The sequence below is a fragment of the Echiichthys vipera genome (genome assembly GCF_963691815.1).
Source record: "Echiichthys vipera genome assembly, chromosome: 14".
Classification (NCBI taxonomy): domain Eukaryota; kingdom Metazoa; phylum Chordata; class Actinopteri; order Perciformes; family Trachinidae; genus Echiichthys; species Echiichthys vipera.
Genome location: NC_139839.1, coordinates 14816108 through 14832300, shown reverse-complemented (window position 1 = coordinate 14832300; position 16193 = coordinate 14816108). Strand labels below are relative to the sequence as shown.

The window sequence follows — 16193 nt, the reverse complement described above, 5'->3', positions numbered from 1 at the left end:
CTTCACATGAATGTAATAAAAAAACAAAAAAAAACAGGCATGTGTCCTCCTGAATGTATATTATAATTACTGCCTTGCTTTGTTCCTCTCAGGGGACAACTACTCTACCAAAGAAAAGGCAACTTCTACTCTGGAAGGAGTTAGATGGGCATTAGCTTAGTTTTTCTGTCCTCTCTACAGGCAGAGACACTAGGCATGAATAATTGCTGTCTCCTCTGCAGTGGGACCTTTTTTCTGCGGCAATATCAGGCTACAGGGGCTGAGGGTTGGCCACAGGAATGCTGATTATGACAAGCGAATAGTAAATATTTTAAACACCAAAGAAACCCTTGTGCATGATTCAACCTTTCTGCTACACAAGGTCAAAGCTAATTTGCAAGCCATGAAAAAGCATTTGGCAAATTTTTAGAGAACTCAGTGGTGGTGGTGGTGGTGGGGGTAAAGAACGTGTATAGGTGTGTGTGTTCCTGGAAGGCAGGGGGGTGGGGAGGGTGTGGGTCTGATGACATTGCATAGACCTCTGATACTTAGCGAAAGAGTTATTATAGCCATTAAGGCTGGCTGGGCCATTTAAACAGTGTGTGTGTTGGGCATACCTGCCAGCACTTCATTAATAAAGTGGACCACACAGACTGCAGTTATGCATCAGTCTTGGCATTATACAGTACAGATGAAAAACAGAGGAATCTCTTGCATATTTTTATACTACCTACACCCCAAAGGTAGACAACAGTTAGTATTAAAGGTGTTACTGTCATATTTACATATCCCATTAGAAATACTGAGTCTACATTTTGAAATATTTATTATAATATTCCCCAAAGGATGAATAAATGCTTCTGTTACATCCCAGTACCAGCTTTAAGGTAATATTTATATTATTCTCAGTTTCTGTCACTTCTATTTCCTGTTTTATTTTTTCTTTCTTTTCAGGTCTCCTCACTTCCTGCCATCTTTGTTGATTACCTTCCTTGCCCCTGAATAGTTTCACCTGTCCCCCATTACCCACCCTCTCTTGTGTATTTAATCTCTGTCCTTTCCTTTGTTCTGTGTCATTTGCTCTTGTCTCTCACCAGTAAGGGTTCCAGTATTTATTTGCAGTAATTTCTACCAGCATTTTTTAGGCTAGTTTTTGGATTTAATTTTGACTTTAATTTGAGTTAATTCCTCTGCTGTACCAGTGCGTGTGATAGCTTCCATTGCAAGGTGTGCCATTGTCAAAGCCACTTATACTTCCTGTCACTAAGTCAGCAAAAACAGGCATACAATGCCATTACTGTAAAATAATGTAACATTTGATATCATAAACACAGAATATTAAATTCTGTAACCACTGAGAGGATTGGGCAAGATGATAAATTGTTGATAAATTAAAGGTGGAAAACAAGTGAAAAGCGCCAAAACTACCACTTATTTCTAATGTTCCTTAAAATCATTCAGGTTTGCCTGGCCAAAAGAGCCCCCCAAATTATAATATGAGTAATGTGGTAGTATCACATTGCTTATTCATTACATTAATATTAAGGTCATTTTATACTGAATTAATATATGATCCAGCCTGTGGAAATTAAAATTTGCCCCAGGGCCAAATTATAGTCTATAATTCCATATATTATCTATACATAGAGAATATGCAGTCAAGCATCCTCACCTTGCTTTCACCTTGGTAGAGCTAACAGGGCTCATTAAGATTGAAGCCAAAAACATCTATCTAATATCACAGGAGCTCGACTGATGTCTTAGGGACTTGGGACACTTGCAATAACAATCGTGAAAGACTGTTTCAGTGGTAGAAACTAGCAAGTAATTGATACCCAAACCCCCAATATCAGACATGATTCACTGTATTCCCTATTGATTTAGTGTATAATAATGGCTCTAGAAATATTAGCATTCATTGTGATTTCTTCCAAACTAATTAATTTGAAGGTTCCAGTTATAGCATGCTTAAAGTTAAATTCTGGTATAAAATAATCTCAGGCTCTTTTAAGGCAACTACACTCATCAAATAAGCCTTAGAATTTTTTTTTTCGTGTACTAACTGCTATCGGAGAAATCCGGAACAGACGCTAACGGCCCCTAACCGCCAAATGCGGATAACAGTGATTAGCTCGGGGCGGCAAGTTGAACGCATTAAAACTGCTTTTTTAACCACTAATACTTCTTCAAATAACACCAAACCTCTGCAGTAGCATGATAAGAGTCCCTACACATTAACCGAAGCACCAACAATGTAGTTCGTAAGCCCGGAGTTTATTAAAAGAGTGTTTTAAAAGATTTACCTACTGGCCTCCAGCTTCTCCTCGTAGTAAAGTTCATTACCAAATGCAATCCAAAAGGAAGGGCGTTTTGGTGCTGCAGGAAAGATGCTGTGGGACTTTTCCAAACCTTTATCATCTATTATTAACTTATATTTCACCAAACTGCCACCACAACGTTTACGTATTTTGCTGGAATTAATCATCAATGGACTCCTTATTCGATTTGAATGGACTTTAGTACAAGCAGCGAGTACTGGGATAAGTGGGTGTCTATCAAAACACTCTTTTAATAAACTCTGGGTTCACTAACTACATTGTTGGTGCTTCGGTTAATGTGAAGAGACTCTTGTCATGCTACTGCAGAGGTTTGGTGTTATTTTGAGCAGTATTAGTGGTTAAAAAAGCCGTTTTAATGCGTTCAACTTGCTGCCCTGAGCTAATCCATTTTAGCCACATTGTTGCTTTCAGCGTCCCTCGTAAAATCTACGTTAATAGTTTATACCCAAAAAAATTGTCTCGAAGGCTTATTTGATGAGTGTATTTGCCAAAAAAGACCATGGGATGATTTTACGCCGGTATTTCACTTTAAGGTGTATTCAAAGGTGGTGGAGAAAATCAATCAGGTAAATGCATCCACACAGAAACAAACATACATACAGGAAATGACCTAATACATTAAAATAGTTAATATGTCTCATCATACTATAATCCAAAATTTCCAATAAGGCTGTTAGAGTTTTGTCTTTTTGGCCCTAGACAGATAATATTAATGGAGTTGGCAGAGTTCAGCTGGGAAAAGTTGATCAAGTCATTCAATGACACCGATAATATAGATCCTGTAAAACTGCTTCTTTAAAATTGTATCTTTATATTTTTTACCACCAACTGCTTATCTCTTCTCTGCCAAAACAGTTTCTTTTTATAAGAAACCTCCGCGTTAGTAGCCCAGGTATACTGCTGTTTACAAAAATCCTACGTACTGATAAAGAGCAAGAGAGGAAGGATCCATGACTAGTATAAGAAAGATGGGTGCACATGAAAGGCATATCAGATATATAATATGCTAATACTCTGCATACAGGCTGTAGTGCTGAACCTACACTGTGTATTTCATCTACGCAGGAAGACAACTTTATTAAAAAGACAAAACGTCATGGGGCTGGTACAGCTCCACAGTTGTTTGCTTTCATCCAGAGCCTGTGAAAAGACCTGGTAATAAATCAAGTAGACACATGAAAGCAGATAGTGTAGTATTCTGTGACTTGGGACGCAGTGAAGGAGTCTGATATTTAGATTCCCTGAAGATACACTAAGAGGCTCAGCTTCTCTTGTGTCTCTGCACTACACAAACAGACATCAGAGAAGAATGGAGACATGCTGATGAGGAATATCCAACAACGTACGGAAGCCTGTTATCTAAAAGGGTCTTCAGAGAGATGCGAGGGTAGGAGAGAAGAAGCTGGTGAGAGGAAAGTGAAACAAAGCTTCTAGTAGAAAGAAAAGCTGCAAAGGAAAAGGTAGAAAGGTAGAGAGGGAGTCAAGTCTCCTGAAGGACTTTAAAGATGGTAATTTAGAGAAAGCAGGGGTGAAGAAATTATCCTGAGTGAATATGTGGAGCACCATGAAGTTTAGAGGGAGCAAAAAAAAGCATAGATAAGACAGAAGGTAAACTCTTACTCTATAGAAATAGGACACATAAATGCAATTAACGAAGCTGCTTAAGAGAATTGCAGAATTCTATTTATTTGGACAAAGAACAGATCAGTGTCTTTCATATTGACATTATTTCATGTAAATTATATTTGAGGCTGAAAAAAATCATTATCATATATTAGAAATTGTCAGTTCACACAATCATCCTGTCACATACTTATATAATGTTAAGAAACCTTGATTAAGACAATAGGTGAGTGAGAAAGCTCCTTTACATACAGCCCATCGCAGCACTTAAGTTTTAAATTGACATGTCACCGAAAACATTTGATTGACATATCACTCTACTGTAGCAGACAGGGAGCCATGTCAGCGGTATTGTTGCAGCATACAGTGAGAGAGTATCACTGGACAAACTGCTTTTTTTTCTTAGGTTTTTGTCCAACTTAACAAACCTTTTGTATGATCAACTGTGCCACCAACAGCAGTCATATGAGGGCTCTTGAAATAGGGCGAAAGTAATTGGGGTGTTTTACCACTTCCTGTCCAGCTGCTAAGAAAAGTCAAGTTGAGCCAAACAAAGAGAGTCTAACTCTGTTGCCTTTGGATTAAGACAAAAATTATGTAAAATCACATAATCTGTACCTACACCTTGAGTAAATGTTTGTATTATACCGACATCCTTTTGAAGATATAGACGAACAGGCTGGAGCAACCATATCTTCTCAGAGGTTTGTGATATCCGTTTTATCTTTCTGTCTATTTAATGCCACTCATGCTGCTTATCCGAAAGGATCCAGAGGCTCTCAAAAGCTAGGTGGGATATATAATCCCTTCAGCATATTCTAAGTCTGTCCAAGGCTCTCATCCCAGTTGGATGTGCCAGAGCCTCCATAGAGAAGCTCCCAGTTGGCATCTTGGTCAGATGCCCAAACCAACTAAGCTGGCTCCTTTAAATGCAGCGCCAGTTCAGTTGGACATGTTGGAACACCTCCAGAGGGGGAAACCCTTATCAGATTCTTGAATTAAATCGACTGACTCTTTTTTTTATACAAACGCTGCAAAGGGGAAGCATGTCCGCCATTTGACTACCCAAAAGTAGTTATTATGGTGGATGGTAGGGTTAAAGATAGTCTAGTGAATCAGAAACTACATTATTGGTATTAACCTGAAATGCTACTCCAACTATTCAATACTGTATTACTAACAACAATGGCCCAAGCACCTAAATTCCTTAAGTACCACCTCACAAGACTACAAGGGAGACATGGTCATAAATCTTTTTGAGGCCTGCGCGGATACATGATCGGATACACAAACTCCCATGAACCTTGCAGAGTCCTTGCACGGGCAAAGAGCTGGTTGGTCGACAACCACAACAAAATCTGCATTGCTCCTCCTGAATCTGAAGTTTGACAAATGTCCGGAGTCTTTTCCAGCACAGCAACACACACACACTTGGGGTAAACCTTGGGTCCTGTTTTTAAAATGGTGACCACCACCCTCCATCTGTTAGTCCATAGACACAGCGTCCATCCCTCATGCAACATAGCAAAATAATCTTCAGAAATTTCACCACCTCAGGGTGAATTTCATCCATCTGGCATTTTATCACTGCTGGGCTTTTTTGAACACCTTAGTGACCTATACCAGAAGGAAGTGTGAGAATTCCCCTAAGTCTTCCATGTCTGCCTAGACTGTGTTGACATCATTCTCAAATTCCTCAAATTGTTCCTTTTATCACCCAAGTCAGCAGTACTTCTTCCCTGTACATCTTTCTGGAGCCCACCATTGGATTCTTGGGTTGCTGCCATGACCATCTCACCATGACAGGCACAAGTGACCTTCCGGCGACATCTTGGAGCAGTCGCCTACACAATGGGCCGCTCAAATACCACGTCCCAAACCTTGTCCAAGATGCAGTGAATACTTCTCCAGAGGTTCACTATACCGTATGTAGCTGGTGCTCCTCCACAATAACTTCCGCTTCTTCCTCAGCAGAAAAGTAACATTAAAACTTTCAAGGAGCCAATCTCTGTAGCACAGGGTCAACATACAAAGACTTACATCTGATTGGCAGCCCACCAGCCCACCACATCTAACCTTGCGTGGGCCCATATTGTGGGATATGCAAGCTAAGAGGTCTCTTTGACAGATGTCCCAGACTTGGCGAGACATTAACACTATTATGGAGGTTTTGGTGTCCAGAATTATGAGGATGACATTAGCGCAGCAGGATGGAGATGATATAATTCATACTTCAAAGTTTAAATCCATAACCATAACTTACTGCATGTCATCAGCCTCTGCAGGAACTAGAGGTGCTTGAAATTTGAGAAAACCTCAGAGTTTTATGCCTCCCCAGCATTTCCTTTTCAGCCTTATTATAGATGACATCCATTTATTCATATTTTATATTATAGCACTTTAAGGTTTATATAAACAACATTAATATTCCTCAGAAACAGATTCTCTAAGAACACCAGATAGCAGTAAGATTCCCATGTGACTTTGAGTTAACTCTCTGAAAAAAAGAGCTTTTCAACTCAGAATTCTCTAAGCTTTAACACAGAATTAGAAGTTATGATGAGACATCTCCAGTGGCCAGGCATTTTCAGTTGGACATGACATTTGCTTCTTGGAGGTTTCAGGGCGCAGAAGTACTGAAGTCTTTGAAATGCCAAGGGGACAGTAGATGGAGTATTTAAACAGCTAGACTCTTTTTGAATACAATGACCGAAAGTGTCTTAGAGACTTAGAAAATTGTAATAATGTAATTCCTAAGATTTTCATCTAGTTACTTGTCTTCTAAGTTACTATCTATCAAAGAGTGAGTTTAAACAATGGTGATTGATCATATGACCCACTAATGAAAGCACTTGTACTTGCCTTTTTGCTGAGTAACACAATCTGTGTGTTTGCAGCGACATTCCCTCCCTAAATGCAAATGCGCTGCCAGTAATGGTTATGCTGCGTTCACTTGTAATCGGAAGTCGGGAACTTCCAAGTTCTGAGTCAGGCTTGTAGGAACGTGTGTATGTGTATTGATTTAAGAGGGTAACACATAGGGGACAGACAGGATGCAGAGTGGTGAATGTGTGTCAATAAAGTTTACAAAAAAACAAAATCAATAGACATAGTGACCATGAACATGACAAGATGGAGGGCTCTGAAAGAACAGGCTCGCCTGCAATTACATTTTACCGCAAAAGATACCAGTAGAAACAACGTATATCTACTCTTACGAAGTAGAACGTAAGCGTAAAAACATCAAAACAACTTAATTTCATAGGATATATGTCATTGTCCATAAAACAAACACCACTGTTTATGTTTAAATTCTCAAATAAGTAAAAAGCAAACAAAAAGGTAGACAGGGAAGAATTTTGTCCCAAGAAGCACGTTTATCACCAGATATTTTCCAGTTCTCAGTGTCTCCATGTCTCACTGTGTCAACACATTGCAGGATCACTGATGCTTGAAGCAGTGGAATAGCCCAGAGAGAAGTAATAGAACAGAGGAGACATAAAAGTAAGAGATAAGCGGGACTATACAATAGCATGCTGAGGGGACTGTGGAGATGCGTGGGGTGGTACTGTACCTCTGTTGCCAGTGACTGTGGGGTCTGAGGCGTGGGTGCCTAATAGAGCAGTAGGATCTGGAGGGATGGGATGTAGGGGGGGAGTGGAGGATGGAGGCAGGGTTGTGGGGGCGTCTGGTGGAGGGGACAGACAAACACAAATACACAAAAACAATACAACAACAAAAAACAAATTCACATGGGGGCAGTTAGATAATTTAAAAGAGCCACGCACACTGGTCAAAACATTATATAGTTATGGGAAAGAAAAAAGGGAAAAATTATGACACAAATCAAAACATAAACTCAAGATTGTTAAAAACCCACACAACAATGAGATGCTGTTGATGCAAAGTGATGAACTACACAACATATACTAACTGAATTGTTAATCCTTTTTTGCGTCATCTCACACGATTGACTTTTTTTTTTTTCGCTTTGGTCGATGTTCACGAGTCATCCTTTAGAGACAACCACATGGTTAATGAGCTGAGCCTCATATTCATAGTTTTTGTGTTATAAGTTAAGCATATACTGTAGAGATCATTAAGGAAGATACAGGAGTAGATTTGACTATTCAGACTTTTTCCACATGGGTGGAAGTAGCCTATGTCTTGGGCAAAGTGCAAAATCTCAAGATTTGTTTTAAGACAAACTTTGAAAGTTAACATCTTCATTTCATGTTTAAGTCTATATCCATACTTTACTCATTGTTATGACTTAAAATGTTCCGTCTTTGAATATGAGGGTCATATCTGAAGCAAGAGCGCAGGATAATCCTCTAATCTGCTAATGTTGGCTCTTGGCCGTGAGGACAGATCCTGCACTGGGGAACCTCTCCATACCAAATGAAGAAAGTCATTTGACAAATGATCTGTGCCATTTATCCATGTTTGCAAGGACAGTTTCAGGAAGCCATCATCAAAGCAACAGGAAAGATGGGACTGAAACATTGCGTGCCAAAGTTAATGAGGTTACACTTCCGCCTTGGCTTTTATGTTTGTGTCACTCTGCTTTTTATGGTGAGCGTGAGGCTTTTAATTGGCTGTGGTACTCAGGGCCGACTGTCCTGCGTGTCTCTGTGACATTTCAGCCGTAGCGCGTATCACTAAGCAGCTAAGTACATGTCTTCGAGAAAGAGGATACAGAGAAATGTCTCCTTGTTGGAGGGGAACCATTAAAAAAATATTTTCAAAGAATTATGAAGGTAACTGTGAAAGGCTAAAAGGTGTGCTAATCACTGATGAAGGGTAGGAACAGACTGGGTGCCATTTCAAAAGAACAGGTAATGAATAGGATTCTTTAACCCACCCCATACCCTATTTTTTATGGTGTAGAATTTGTCAGTTTAATAACACCACTGTCATTAAATGCAATGGTTATTCCTGTTGTTACATTCAACTGGCATTTAAAGGAATTGTTAAGTGCACACAGACACCATGGTATGTGCGACACTCATTAAACCTCCTCAAACTAGTCACTGGCAAATAGGTAAGGGGATGGGGGGTATGAACAGGAATTGCAAAATGAAACTTTTCAGGTTCTTAAGTTAGTAATCAAGGGCTCTGATATACCTATTTGAGTGGACGAGTAAATTATTGAAAGAGAAAATAACACAATTTTTTTTCTGGTACTCAGATTAAGAAATAGGCAGCCCTTTTAACTGTATGTGAAGTCTGCTTGTGAACTTCAAATTAAAAAAAAAAGTTGTTGCCAGTTCCACAGAAATACATGGTTGAAAAATACCTAAAAAATACCTAACACTTTTAATAGTAGAACCATGAATGTTATCACTACATTTGTGGTAGTTTGAAAAAGGTCCTCATACAGTAGACGCAAAATTGTAAGCAAATGTATATCTTTACATCTGTCTTGTCACAGTAGCTTCTGTGTAGGATGAGTACAAAATCACAAATACATTGCGATAACAGCATAAATGGTGAAGTGTGAATTGTGTCACATTGGGAATTTACCTTGTCCTTACCTTGAACCCATTTTAATTTCACTCAGCAGACACCACTGAGCGCTGCGAGCTGAAGATCAAGCTGCAAACCTTTAAAATACCTTTCATTGATGACATAATATTTATATGACACTTACAGGCCTTTTTGCTACATGGATCTAATAAAGCACTTGAATGTGTCATCTCTATAATGACATGACTAACGTCAAGGGTTTCTTGTCTGAAATATAAATAACCTTCATATGTTATTTCTGTTTTTTATTCAACAGTCCATCCTGGCTAGCATCACAGACTATATCAAATATGGCCATAGTCCATGGGATGTCACCAATAGGTTTCTGAAGAGCGTTGTGTAGATCAGTGTGGGTGGCCACCTGTCACTCATGCCCTTAATTATGTATAATGTCTTTTTTGTTTTGTTTATCTCTACAGTAGAAATTTTAACATTGGGGTCTACGTGGTTTGACAAGTGGCCATTTGAGGAACTGCAGTTTTTGGCTTTGGCCGTGTTGGCTTCATTGGTTGTGGACAGCGGACTCACATGGTTCTGTTCAAGTGGAAAACATATATTGGTTCTCACTTAAGAGTGTCTACATTCATTAAATAAAAAAAAAAATACAGCAATGGGGCTTCATAAAAGTGATCACTTTGATATGATTTGTGATGATGATGTGCCATTTGTGACATTTACCATTCCTGATTTTTCATGTGCTCTTGTGGCCTTGGCTACGACCATCTGAAAGCACTTCATGAACTATTGATGGTATCCTTGGTTGCATCCTTCATCTGCTCCACATCTGGTAATTACTGTACTGATCTACCAAGGACAATCAAGAACACACTAGAAATAACTCTAGCTTTAGCAAAGCGTAGCTATTGGCCATGGTTTACTCTCTCATGTTCATTAGATTTACTTTAAGAGAGCAATTGAAACAAGCCCTTAGGTGCAATGATAATGACGTAATATTTTATTGATCCACTTGGGGAAATTCTCTTTTGCCTCCAGTCATGTGGTCTCTCTGACCACAAACTACCTACCCTTTTGTCCCTCATCACACTGTTCCTAGAACAGAGGGAAAAGAGACCTATTGGTGACATCTCATTGCTTATATTTTAAGCATTAATGCCAAGAGACGAATGACAGTGGAGAAACAGAAGCGAGGAAGAGCTATCCGTTTCGCCTCACACTGGGTCCCTTTATCCCCCACCTCCTCTGGCAGTACTAGGAATTACTTATCCTTCCTGGTGATATTCCTGACAACGCAGCACTAAATTCTGCCTCCCTTACACATTTTCCTCCTGCTGTATATGTGTGTGTGAGTGTGTGTGTTAGTGCTGGATCTGGGGCGCAGGTTTATTTAAGGCATTGGTGGCATTTATGTCACCTGAGGCCCTTATTCTCCCTGAGAGAGATGGTACCACTAATCACTTTGAGTACTGATACAGAATGCAGATCAGGATGTATTATAATCCTGGTTTTTGCAATGGCTTTTGGTGCTTGTGCCTATGATGTCCATATGTCCCCCTATTTATATGTAGCATTATAGGAGTCCAAGATGTCTTCTTGAAGCTTTCCCTTCATCTCTTAATTGTTTCAAATGAGTAACTTCTTTACCTTTATATGTGAAACAATTACTGTACACACATCGGCCTTTCCTTTATACTCACCATAGACATAGAGTACATATTCAGCGCTGCTAGTCCCTAGGTGGTTGCCGGCTTCGCAGCGGTAGGTGCCATTGTCTGTCTTGTTGAGTGAAGTAAAGGTGAGCTCCCTCCCCTCTACAATCATCCTGTCCAGGTCAGGAAGTTCACCCCCGTCCTTTGTCCACATCACAGGATCTGGCCTAGGAGGTTAGAGGATGTGAAAGAGAAACAAAGCATGCGTCATGTTCCTGTCTGAAGCAGTATATAAAAGGCTGACAACAACCAACACAGAATGTGAGTGACTTACGAAGGGTTTCCTTTGGATACACACTCCAGTTTTAAGTACTGACCCTCCTGAGGGACTGCAAGGGAGTGGATGATCTGCACACGAGGAGCATCTAGGACAGACAGAAAAGGCTCGGAGTGATGGCTGACGATATGGTGATTAAGATTATCATTGATTTTATGTTATAATTTAATGATTCACTAAACTATTCAAAATCAAAAGGGTTAAAAAGCATGAGCCATAAAAGGTTTACCCCGACGCGCTTTACTTAAACTTAATATTATAATCTTTATCTTCTTGTGATAAATGTAACAAGAAAAGGTGACTCATGCCATGTCATAAGAACATTGTCATGCTTCAAACACAGTACATGGAGTTTTTCATGGAGGATAAATTATTACATTTCCTTTCCCAGGTAACAGGATTCTGCAGCCATTAAAATAATTCTTAGTTACTTTCTCTTTTGTGTGTTTTATCTTTCTCGGTTTTGTCCATGCACACGCTCCATGTGTGTGTTTGAGTATGTGCTTGTCTTAGTGTGTGCACTCACAATGGACCTCCAGCACTTCAGTGGCCTGCTGTGGTGTCTGTGCAAGTGCCACGTGGTCCACTTTGCAGGTGTAGGCCACTCCATCATCATTTCTGTCCACATGCAGCTGCAGAGAGCTCCGTACTGTAAATGTCTTCCCACTTGCATTCACCTCTTTGGCACCTTTGAAGAAAAGTTGCACTCTGTCACGGATGCAGCACATTTATCTTGCAAAGACTGAGGGCCACACATCAACATGATGCCCCTGTGTTTGGCTAAGCACTGTTTGCCAGACTCCACCAGGGTCTTCTATCCCTATAGACAAGGGCCTACTGTGCAATATAACAAGCACCTCAAAATGGAAATGTCACAGTATCTTCACTGTGTAGTAGTTCCTTGGCTTTTTTGGGGGGAATTATGCATACTATTATTTTAGTAAGAATTCTAGAATGAAAAACTCTTTACACAAAATGATGAATAATCAAATAAACAAATGAAAAAAAACAAAAACAAGGGCAACTCACATCACAAGATGACGAATCCTGGATGCTGCTTTGGCATCTCTACAACACATGTCCAGTTTGTGCCAGGACTCTAACAAAACCCACCTGCCTCACCTCTAGATCAGGGACTGGAGTAAAATGTGTATATTTACACCATAGGCCTTTTTAAACCCCCTCTAGCCTCCTCTTCCATCTGTGTCTGTGGCTTCCTCTTCACTGCTCCCACACAACATGTCTAAATCTCACCAAACACTTTCCTCTCCCTCCAAGCCTTCTACCTGACAACCATTTCCAGCTTCATTGGGACAAAAAACATTACCGGGTCAATCAGACATTTGGCGATATCTTCAATCAGCTTTGTCGCAAAGTATCATCAAGCACAGTTCTCTCCATCCGTACAACCTGCTTTCAGAGCCATCCCTGCAACACCTGCCTTGTAATACCAACCAAACAGCTGATCCACCTATCTATGCCATCAACACCCCGATCATTGCCAAGGCATTGGAGAACTCCTCCAACCCAACTTCCTCAAATTATCTACGTAATGTCCTGAAATTTGGCTTGCTCCTTGATCACATCATTCAACTTATTGCTTCATTTGCCCCCACATTGATATGGGCCTTAGATTAGCCAAATGTGTTTTAGTAATTCATTGACCACCGCATTAGTGTCCTTGAAATCTTATTGGCTCACAATATATCATCACGCCCGAACACAGTGATGCCTTGTAGTCAGAGTGGACTCCTGCATCGTTGACATCCTCCATCCCTGTTAAACTGTCCTTGAGCTTGTCACTCCAAAACTAGTCAAGGTGCCCTCTGCACCATCCAGATGACAAGTTTCCATCCCATACAGAATAACAGTCCAGTAATAGACTGAGATTCTCTCTGCATACCTAAGAACACCAAACAAATTCCTAGTTCTTAAATAAAGATTTGCCCTCTGGATTTAAAAAATGTGCTCCTGCCCAAATTCATACCTAAATAATTTAAAAACTGTAGCTGTGTTCAGGTACCAGACGACATTTGATGATGCCAGTTTTTGTTGAAGCCTCTACCTACGCATATGACATGAATGTTCTCCTAAATTCAGAGACTGTTAAGCATGTGTTATGTAATACAAATGACCATCCTCCTCCAGACTACAAACTCAAGCCAGCATTCACAACTCACCACAGCTAGATCTGATTTTACCAACAAGCTGTTACTTAATTACTTATACGTTTCCACCTCCAAGCAGGAATTTTTAAAACATTCTTCTTTTCAATCACATCTGTTCAACCAGCCTTTGGGGTGGGTGGGTTGGTCTGCTCACATCATGCGAGCAGCCAGTTTTAAATCATATCAAGCCTGTTCATCCACACTCCTCCTTTTTTTCACAAGAGGAAAATGAATACTGTAATACCGTATTCAGTCGTCCAGGCTTATCTCTGCATTCAGATGTTGCCCTGCTTTGTAAAATGTTCCTTTTTCCTGTTCTCATCATAGCAAATTCTAGAAAACATCAGCGTATGCAGTCTCACTCTCTCTCTCCCTCTCATGCTGGCCACCTTTGTTTGTATCGCCTAAAGAGACTGTTTACGCTCCATATCCTTCTCTCTTCTGCGCTCATCCGCTCCGCTTTCTAAGCATTCCACCCCACTGTCTCCTCTCCCTCTCGACTCTGCCAATCAACTATTCTGCTCAGTCACTTTCCCCCAACTGAGGCAATGAGCCCGCCTCCCCTCGAGATGAATGACTGACAGGTCTGCAGTGTTAGCAACATCCACCCAGACAACAAGAGAGAGCGAAAAATGGCTGGTTTTCTTCACAAAGAAGAAATTGGAGGAGACAAGGGAAAGTGAAAAAGAGAGAAAGAGGGCTGGAGAAGACATCACATTTCTAATAGGGTGGCGTGCTTTAGTTGTTGCAAACATTCTCCTGCTATTTCTATTAGTTACTCCACATCCTCACAGACTGCTTCCCCCTGCCTCTTTGTCTCGCTATCAGTTAAACTTGTCTTTATACTTCTATCCGCAGAAAGGTCCTTACACTGATATACTGTTTTCAAAGTCACCCTATTCTTCTTTTCAACATATTTCTCTGTTCTTCTGTTAATATTTGTTTGTTATTGTTGACATAGGTATTTGGCTTGCAAAATTACAAGCCAAATTCCGTGAATTTTCAAAGTTGGAAACTTTCCATGGGAATTAACAGGAATTTATGGGAATGGGAGTTCACCCGGAATTTACAAAACTGAAGGTTGGTCTTTAGCAGGGATTTTAAATATAGTTGAGCATAATCTTGACTAAAACAACCAGATTGCATGCAAGTACACTTGAGAATATCTGTGCTGTTCCTCAATCACATGCACATAGCACAGGCGCTTACTGCAGGGGTATTGAGGCCACGCCTACAATGGATGGGGTCGGGGTTATGAGTAATATTTTTACAAACATTCATGTTTTGTATTCAATGAAAGAACTGATAGTTCAATAAAATGATTAAAGCTTGATAAAGTTCTACTTACAAATACATCTATTAAAATGTATTTAATTTCCAGTTAATTCCTATAAATTCCCATAAATCCCATGAAAAGTTTCTAATATGGAAATGTTCCAAATTCCCCAGCTTAACTTCCCATGGAAAGATTCTGTAAAGTTTCCGGAATTTTTTTGCCCCTTTGCAACCCTAGTTAGTCTTGGGGTTTTACTGGCTTGCACCAACGAAAGGTTCATTACCACACTGACGTATCTGAAAAATAAAATCACCCCATTTCAGAAAGGTTATGTTGCATGATGTATGCATTTTCTAATTTGTCTATATTTTGTCATGGCACAAGTCTCAAAAGTCAATAATAACTTGTTTTGGAAAGCGCTATTGCCTAGATAAACTCAGTGAATCATCCTGAATTGTGGAGTTGGACTGTGCTCATATGTTATGCTGTTCAACAGCAGAATTTAAATACTTCAATCAGTGTGATGGGCACTCAGCAATACCCATGTAGCAGCTAACCTAATGTTCTGTCTTTACTTAAACCGCTGTATCTATTATGTTAGTTTGGCTTTGAGGAAGAAACACAAGAGTACCTCTCAAAGTAAGTTCATAATATTTATCTAATGAGATCCCTTGTAATTGTAAATGTGCTCCGCTCTGAAAAAACGCTGTCAGAGAGCTTGAAAAGCTTCCATATAATTCTGCTGTGTGATTTCATTGTCTAGACCCATTTAGATATCTGACAAGATGTCTTGTCTCATGGTGATTCTGACTGCCTCTGTGTGATTCAGGATAAAAGTACTACAAAACATGCATGCACAAAGTTCAAGTTCATTAATACCATTATTTGCTCCACAGGTTCTCAGATCCACTTTGAGAACATAATAACAGTTGTCTAACAGAAAGTAATACCCCTTTGTTAGTGTGTGTTTGTCTGTGTGTGTGTGTGTGTGTGTGTTTCAATCTGCATGCTCTCAGGGTTTCTGCACTCTTGTGTGTGCGTGCACAAGAGTGTGTGTGTGCATGTGTGCAGTTGAGAGAAGGTAATTGGTCTATAAATATCTCATCACATTTAAAGTGCAGCTGAAGGGAGCAGCTGACATCGAGCTGCCATTAAACTCAGAATTGTCAATCAAAAAAGTAATCTGGCCAGTCTCATGCCACTGTAAAAGTATTGGGATATTGTTGGAAGTATTAAAAATGCTAGAAATGATGTTATTTAGCTGCTACTGAGTTAGTGTAAGCTGCTACTGGAAACGTCATGCCTCTTGCTTTCTCTGCCGAAGAATTGGATATG

The 16193-nt window shown here is 39.9% G+C and overlaps 1 protein-coding gene across 2 annotated transcripts in view; it reads right to left on the bottom strand.

Annotated features, from left to right (window-relative positions):
* The window catches only part of cadm2a (cell adhesion molecule 2a), a 211828-nt gene that overhangs the window by 10432 nt on the left and 185203 nt on the right, over positions 1-16193 (bottom strand). The window contains exons 5-8 of one of the 2 annotated variants that reach the window (XM_083927084.1): positions 11941-12102; positions 11412-11502; positions 11126-11304; positions 7516-7629 (exon numbers count right to left, since the gene is read on the bottom strand). In XM_083927084.1, the coding sequence (XP_083783210.1) occupies positions 7516-7629; positions 11126-11304; positions 11412-11502; positions 11941-12102 (546 nt within the window). The remainder of the gene's footprint in view (positions 1-7515; positions 7630-11125; positions 11305-11411; positions 11503-11940; positions 12103-16193) is intronic. The other variant, XM_083927085.1, reaches the window with a different exon arrangement.